Source organism: Penaeus chinensis, chromosome 6 (genome assembly GCF_019202785.1).
Source record: "Penaeus chinensis breed Huanghai No. 1 chromosome 6, ASM1920278v2, whole genome shotgun sequence".
NCBI classification, from domain to species: Eukaryota; Metazoa; Arthropoda; class Malacostraca; order Decapoda; family Penaeidae; genus Penaeus; species Penaeus chinensis.
Genome location: NC_061824.1, coordinates 6,308,934 through 6,317,426, shown reverse-complemented (window position 1 = coordinate 6,317,426; position 8,493 = coordinate 6,308,934). Strand labels below are relative to the sequence as shown.

At 33.8% G+C, this 8,493-nt stretch overlaps 1 protein-coding gene across 1 annotated transcript; it reads left to right on the top strand.

Moving 5' to 3' along the window:
• Positions 1 to 471: 471 nt before the first annotated feature.
• Positions 472 to 8,039, top strand: LOC125026377 (glycosyltransferase 25 family member-like). The gene is made up of 4 exons (XM_047614784.1): positions 472 to 1,905; positions 3,589 to 3,732; positions 4,274 to 4,435; positions 6,007 to 8,039. The coding sequence occupies exons 1-4, from the start codon at positions 487 to 489 to the stop codon at positions 6,232 to 6,234; spliced, it is 1,953 nt and encodes a 650-aa protein (XP_047470740.1). The 5' UTR covers positions 472 to 486; the 3' UTR covers positions 6,235 to 8,039.
• Positions 8,040 to 8,493: the final 454 nt, after the last annotated feature.

Sequence of the window (8,493 nt, the reverse complement as noted above, 5' to 3'; positions counted from 1 at the left end):
GTGTGTGTGTGTGTGTGTGTGTGTGTGTGTGTGTGTGTGTGTGTGTGTGTGTTTATATATATATATATATATATATATATATATATATATATATATATATATATATATGCTCACTGATATACTTTAAACTGAAATGGAAGAGCTTAGTAAAATAATCTTTTCACCGTCTCTGCACGATCAATCAGAGAGCGAAGTGCCAGCGACCCAGCGTCTTTAACGTTTGATTAAAACGTTTTAGCAGACGGAAGCTGACGGTTGCAGTTATGCAGCCAGAAAATGTTACGTAAAAGGCGATAGTAGATTTCATGTGCCAGTATTACGACACAGAAACTCATGCATAAAACAAACTTCAAATAAACATAAGACAATAATGAACAGATAAAGCGTTTCTGAGAACGTTCCGAGATAAATTAATTGTTTATCGATAAAGTACACTGCGTCGAGAGTATCGATGGAAATTATCCTCGCCTAAGAAATTAATTAGTCATGGCATTCCAGGACCTCAGAAACAGATTATATCTCCAAAACCGAGGAATATTTCAGGAATGCCCACAGCTGCGAGGAGGGTTGGCAGTCCTGGGGCGTGGTGAGCTGGCACTGAGAGGCTTGTTTGTGTTGAGGCATGTGAAGGGGAAGGACCGACCTCGCATTATGGGTTGGTTCGCGTCCTCCCTCTTCGCCCTTTGGTCTGTGCTTGTGGTGGACGTCGCTTGGACCGTCCAGGGACAAGTGACCCAGAATGACATCAAGGATCCGACCGTATATGTGGTGCTCCTGGCCAGAAACAAGGAGCACACGTTGCCTTACTTCCTGACGTTGTTTGAGCGCCTCAATTACCCCAAGGAGAGGATGAGCCTCTTCATTCGCTCCGACCACAACCAGGATAAGACGATTGACATCCTACAGGATTGGCTGGAGGATAACAGGGACAAGTATCATTCAGTTGACGAGCATTTGGATCACCTTGGACCCAAGAAATACTCAGATGATAAGTTTGTGTCAGAGTGGAGTGATGAGAGGTTTGATAACATAATTAGCATGAAGGAGGAGGCTTTGAAGAAAGCCAGGGGCATGTGGGCTGATTTTATATGGTTCCTGGACATGGATATTTTTCTTACAGAGCCTGATGCCCTTCACATATTGCTAAATGAAGATAAAGCCATTATTGGGCCGATGTTAAACTCTCTCGCCACATACAGCAACTACTGGGGTGGTATGACAGAAGATTATTGGTACACGCGCACTGATGATTACCTTCCAATTTTGGAACGAAAGGATAAGGGATGCTTTATCGTGCCTATGGTCCATTCTTTTGTGTTGGTCGACCTTACACGGAGCGCTTCAGACAATCTTACATTTGTGCCAAAGAATGTTCAAGGGTACAATGGTCCAAATGACGATATTATCACTTTTGCAATATCTGCAAAGAATGCTGGTATTGATATGTATGTTTGCAATTCCATAATATATGGGTTTATCCCTCCACCTCTTGATGATAATCAAGGTATGGACATTGACCTTAGACAGCTTCTAAGCATAAAGCTTGAAATTCTTGTTTTCTATCCTTCTGTACCAGTAACCCCAAACTTAGCCAAATATGTACCTCCATTGCCAAGAAAGGATAAACTAGGTTTTGATCAGATATACTTGATTAGCCTTGCTCGTCGACATGAAAGACGTGAGAGAATGCAACAATGTTTTGATGAATTAGGTTTGGATGTCAAGATTTTTGATGCTGTAGATGGGCAGCTGCTGAACGATAGTTATCTCAAGCAGTTGGGAGTGAAGCAAATGGAAGGCTACAAGGATCCCTGGGCACAGAGAGATATGACCTTTGGTGAGATTGGATGCTTCCTAAGTCACTATTTCATCTGGGAAGATATAGTAAACAATGGGTATAAAAAGGTAATGTAGTGTAGGGGTTCGTAGATATTGTATTTGAATATAGTTGTAGATAAGATAAAAAATAGTTATGAAAAATAATATGCAGAAAGTTGAGTGGTAATTCTTGAACATTACTCCATATCCCAGAGACAGTAAGACCTCTGATTGCAATGGCCTACACACCCTTGCCCTCTTTGCAAAAGCTAACAAGACGACCACTAACATTTGGCAAGATAGATCTTAGACTGCTTCTATATTTGATAGATCATCATCAGAGTGGTTTATGAGCTCTATATTGCCAGAATACTGTGTACATGGTGGAAGTTTATTGTCCTTTTCCCAGAATGCTAAAGGTACACTGTGTGTGTATGTTGTGGGGTTACCTTCACATTCTGCAAATTGTTTTTATGCTAATAGTTGTGTTCCGTAAAGGTATTAACTTTATTTTTCTCTGGTATGTGCAGACCTTGTTTCAAAGAGTATAATTACTTATCAGTCAGTGAATCTAGACTCATTGAGCCAAGTTCAGCAGCCTCTGTGTTTAGTGCTCTAGTGAAAGCAAATAAACATCCATTATATAAGTTCAGAGAAGATAGAGCTTGTCAAACTCCCATTCAAACTTGACAAATATAGGCCCACAATAAGTGAAGTTTGTCATTCTTTGCCAGGGCACAAAGCAAGGAGGCCATAGCATTACTTTATGCAATCCTTTGTTGTACAGTTACCAATTTGACAGATGAAGAAAAGTATTGTTAATTAGTACATCTGCTATTTCACTCAGGGAAGGGCCATCAAATCACACCACATAGATTCTGTCAAATAAGAGTTTGAATACTGTTTTTTGTAATTACCATGTAGTGAGATTCTGTCAAATAAGAGTTTGAATACTGTTTTTTGTAATTACCATGTAGTGAGGGCCTACATAAAAAAATTCATTCTTGCCAGAATATAAAAGCACAAAGGCTGTAAAAAAAACTAAGATACTTTTTGTAGGACTTTCAGTGCTTGTAGAAAATTGAGTCTAGATGAATTTGCTTTTTTTCTGTTCTTTCTTGTGTTTCTGTAATAGGTATTATAAAACTGTTATTGCATGGATTGTTAGCATTGATTAGTAGACAATACTTTCTGTTCATTGCTTAGGCTTTTTTTTCTGAAAATAGATTAAGTAGCATTGATATAAGCATGATTTCATTATTATGGATTATAAAAGCCTTTTTATTTTATTTTACAGAGTCTGTTGAAGTGACCCAAGAAAGTATTATAAAACTTATTAGACAAAGGTTTTACTGTCACATAGTAAAAGTTCAATTTTGATTAGTATTTGTGTATCCCAATTCTTGCATGATTTACATATGTGTGTATATGTATATGTATATATATATATGTATATATAATCTATATCTATAAATATTTATATCTATATATATATATATATATATATATATATATATATATATATCTATATCTATGTCTATATATATTATGTATATATTATATATGTTATATAATATATATTATATATTATATATTATATATGTTATATATTATATATGTTATATATATATATTTTTTTGTTTGTTTGTTTTATTTTGTTTTGTTTTGTTTTGTTTTGTTAAAAGACCTGTTCTAAGAAGAAAAAAAAATGTGTTTGGAAAGTTACCAAATATCTGACAACTTTTTAAGCCTTTTATTTATCCCTTTCAGGTTCTACTCTTTGAAGATGACATTCGATTTGAGCCTTTCTTTAGGGAGAAAGTAAGGCACATGGTTCGGCAATCAACCGAATTGGTCGATTGGGACTTGATCTACCTTGGTCGGAAAAAACTCAAAAGTGCAGATGAACCATGGGTAAGCAAAAACATATGTTTGATGAATGGTATTAAATAAATTATTTTTCTATTCTGTTTGTGTCTTTCATTGATGATAAATGTTTATGCAAGAGGAGCAAGCTTAGTTGAATTCATATTTGAAAAGTATATAGTATTTCATTATTTTTTTAAAGAATATAAAACAGGGTCACCACTACCACCACCAATCATTAGTTAGTATCTTCATTATAAATATTATCATAATTGTTTTATTTATTGGTAATTGCCATTATTGCAATTGTTGCAGTCACTAATATTGTAATTATCCTTGTTTTTATTATCATCACTCATCAGTTACAACAATTACTCATATTTTGTCCAAACCCTTAGGAATGTTAATGATAATTTTTTCCCATAACAAGATTCTTTTTTTTTTTTTTTGGCTAAGTAAATTTAGTAAATTATAAAATTTAAGGGCCTTGGTCATTATTTCAATTAATGTTATTGTTACTTGAAGCATTATATATATATCAAATTATGGTAGTAGTACGGTTTTCAGATGCTTCTTTCCATTTATACAGGTGGATGATTCAGACTATTTGGTTCATGTTGGTTATTCCTATTGGACACTGTGCTATGTCATCACACTAGAAGGTGCAACAAAGCTTTTAGATGGTGAGCCTCTTGGGAAGATGCTGCCCGTCGATGAATACCTGCCAATTATGTTCGACAGACACCCTGATGTAAGTTCACAGACAGATTTACTTAAGAATTGGAAAATTGTTCAAATCATAATAAGAGTAGTGATAATATAGGTACTTGATAGCTTCAATGATGTTGATAAGTAATGAGAATATTTGTAATATAGTTTAGTACTTGATATATAAGCATACTATACAAGGCTTATTGATACAGGGTATTAGTCAAAATTCATGGCCATCATGGTCATATGGATATGAAATCTATTTAAAGAAAAATTTCTGCTATATCAATATCTAAGGTCATTAGTGGCATATTCAAAATACAGAACTAGAGTGGGGCTTGGGGGCAAAGCCCCCAAGTATAGCATTATGATAAAGTATTGCTGTGAAAAGGGTAAAATGAGTAAAAGATTAGGATAAGTGGACAGAAGAAGTGGACGAAGAGTAAGAAATGGAAAGGAGGAGAAGAAAAGATCATGTAAAATTTGTTGAGGTGAGTGCTGAGGTCCAAGGTAGGTGTAGTACCCTACATTTTGCCTCAATCTCCATTTCCTGAGACCCCCACGACAATAACAAGCAAGGGATTAGGGGGGAGGGAATTTTATTTGTAGACACTTCTTATTTTACTTTTAAACAAAGTGATACTAATATAAATATTTGCATAAAATACTGTTTGGATTATGTTAAACAATATTTTTTTATTAAAACCTAGAAATTATGTCACCATGATTATATCCAGATAATGACCCATACCTAAAGTGTTCAACATTTGTGTCATGGCCAACTTAGGCATTACTCCGTGCCACAGGTCATGATGTGCTATGGGAGAAGTAGCCTCAGATATAACTGCATACAATCTCCTATTTCATAGGAATATGATTTGAAAAATTGATAGAAAATCCCCCCCCCCCCTTTTTTTTTTTCATTCTTTCTTTCTTCCTTTCTTTCTTTTCTTTTCTTATTCTGAAGCCAATCCAAGAGGTAAGCTCATTCACTGTGCATACTCCCCAGAGTGGAGGCAAAGTGAAACACAAATTTTCTTGAAGGCATTGGGTTAACCCACTGGTCACAGATAACATCATATGTCATGGCTACACTGGACCAAATTGTAGATGGCATAACCCATGCCATTGGCTTATCAGAGCTTTTCTTTCAACAGCAGTAGTGCTATCACTTGTTTTGGTGTTGTGATTAGATGCAACCATTGGAAGTGAAAGGAAATATACATTTTTTCAAACATATGCTTATATTGTCCAGCTACAAATGATTATGTGCCCAAAGCAGTATTTGAATTACTTGAACAAGCTGGACATAAACAGGTAATATGCCAGTGGATGCTAATAAACCTGCACCAATGGTAACTGTTAGACAGTTTTCTACGTTTTATTGCTCTTGTCCAGTTGCACCTATGCTATCAGCTTTCTCATGCTTTATATGTCTAGAAGTTTTAGTACAAGTTTATTAGTTTGTTGAGTGAAGGACTTGAGAGATGATATGATAATATAAGTTGTCATCTAGAGACAGAATTTTGTATGTTTGGGTGAAAAAAAAAGAGTATTATACCCTGAGAGAGAGTGATATTGAATGCCAATTTTTTTCCCCTTTTTTTTCAGGAGGAATGGAAAGAGAGTTTTGACAATCGCAATCTGAATGCATATTCTGTGTCACCGTTATTTGTGTATCCAACCCACTACACTGGAGAACCAGGTTACATCAGTGACACAGAAGATTCAGTGACCATTATCAGTGATGAATCTCAAACTACTGTTGAACCAGAACTTGAAGACAAAGGCTTAGGGTTGGAGGTTGGACTGAATGGACTGGGAAAGGAAGAACTCTGAACTCGGGTAAATTTTTAAAGACTGGTGAAAATTCAAAGTTTGACCCATGATCTGACAAGTGTTAGATGGTAACTTTATTTTGTTTTCTAATTATGCTAGAACTAATTGGTGTTTCCATGCTGATTTTTATTCTTATAAAGTGACAAGTAGAAATTACTTTATTAATGTCATTGTAATTAAAATGATTAAAAAGGGTAATCATACAAACAAAATGAAGTGCTTTATTAGATAACTTTGTGTTATTGAAAAATGTGATATTAATTGTATGTAATTTATGTGCTAACATGGAAAGTTTAATCTGATTTCACCTCTCATTTTGCTCACAGACTAAAGTAAACATTTTAAGGTAGTTCATTTTCTTTAGAATACCTATTGAAATCATAATGTAATGCACTTTTTATTTGTGATATAAGGTAATGGCTTTTAATTGTCAGTGGTAATGTTTCTTATGAGTAATGATTGTAAAGACAGGCATTCTTTGGGATCTGATGTTCATATGCTGTTGAATGTTGGATGTTTAAAAGAGTTACAGCATGTACTTTGTAGAATGATTATATTGTAATTGTAGAGTGGTCTTGCTTCAATAGCAGTACATATTTACAAAAAATATAGCATATGATATTTTAAACCTTCAAATTTGCCACAATGATCATGGTTACATGTTCATGGTGATTAGAGGTTTGTTCTTTAGTTTGCTATTATTTTTGTGTGCTGTATTTTTTATGTCTCTTTTTATTGTTGTTTAGAATGTAATTGCAGTTCACTCTACAATATTATGTGATTTAATACCTTAAATATTTTTTTGGTTAATCTGTTAATAGTTGCTGCTAGTTCCACTTTGTTCAAGCTAGACGTTACATGCTTGTAACAAACACTATGTTGTTAGTAGGATGAGTATGCCATTTATACTCTGACCAGTATTTTTCATGTTAGTTGTTATACAACATGTGCATATATTCAGTTAAAACCAGTTCTTCAATAACTGGAGCTTTTTAGAATGAAATTATAGTTTTGCCATCTTCAGTGCTGACTTGTGCCATTTACTTATAAACCAGTGCTTGCTAAATAATGTTCTGAAATTTATATGAGAAAAGTCACTGAGTTATTTTGAAGCTTTATTTATGGGACAAGGTTTTTAAAAAGTGAATTCATACCTTGTGATAGCTGCATATAATCTAGGCTGCTTTAACAGTTAAAAGTAGGTGAAGATTCCACACCAAAACTACAAAAGTACAAAGAGAGGAACTTTTCCTTTTGAAATAGTATGATAGTTACAGACTAATCCCAAAGGTATCATATTGAATATAACAAAGATTTTCAGAAGCAATTGGCTGATTTCCATTCCTTAAACAGTGCCATATTTATAGAAATTATAAATGAAAAATATTTACCTTGAACAGGTTTTAAGGTATTCAGATGTAGTGACTTTATACATTGTATTTGATGTTTTGTAGTTCTTTTCCTTTCATGGTGTAGCCATTCTGCATAATGGATTTTGAGACTTTGATCTGTGTCTTGGGAGTGCATAGTATACAAGTAATGTGATATGAATGGTGCTATAAAAATGTGTTCATTGAATGCTCTCATGTACATTTTATTTTAATTTTCATTTCATTGTAGTGTTATTTTTTTTTACTTCAAAACATTAGTGTAGTGACATTTTTTTTTTTCAGTGGATCAGTTAGGGTAAGTAATAGTGTGCAGAGAAGAGTTTCGTAAATGTAACCAGTTCTAAAACTGGTAATTTACAACAAAATAATTGTCTTCTGCATGTTAAGCAATAATAAAGTCTTTTATATCAGCAACTTTTGTTTACTTGACTTTAGTCTGGAATGAATGGGTTATATGAAGTTATTGCAAGAAATTACTGAAGAAAAAAAAGCATCAAAAAGGTTTTCCTGTAGAGTGTATAGTTACTCTCAGGCATCTGAACTCAAAATCTGAAAAATAAGTTTCCCTTTTTTCCGGTCACAGAATCTGATTTTTTTTTTTGTTATACTCTATCGTACATAAACAACATATTCACTAAATCAGTGTTACTTAACCTTTACAGAGTCATGGACCTCTGATGAAAGATAATGGAACCCATTCCACATGAACACAATTTTGCATGCTATGTGTATGTTCTTTATTTATTGAGAGTTTATTGTTTCATACATATATGAGATACCCAAATATCATTAAAGTTTAAACTTTAGTTAAATGATACAGTATAGAGTTTAAAAAAAAAACTATTATAAATGTTAATATTAATCTGAT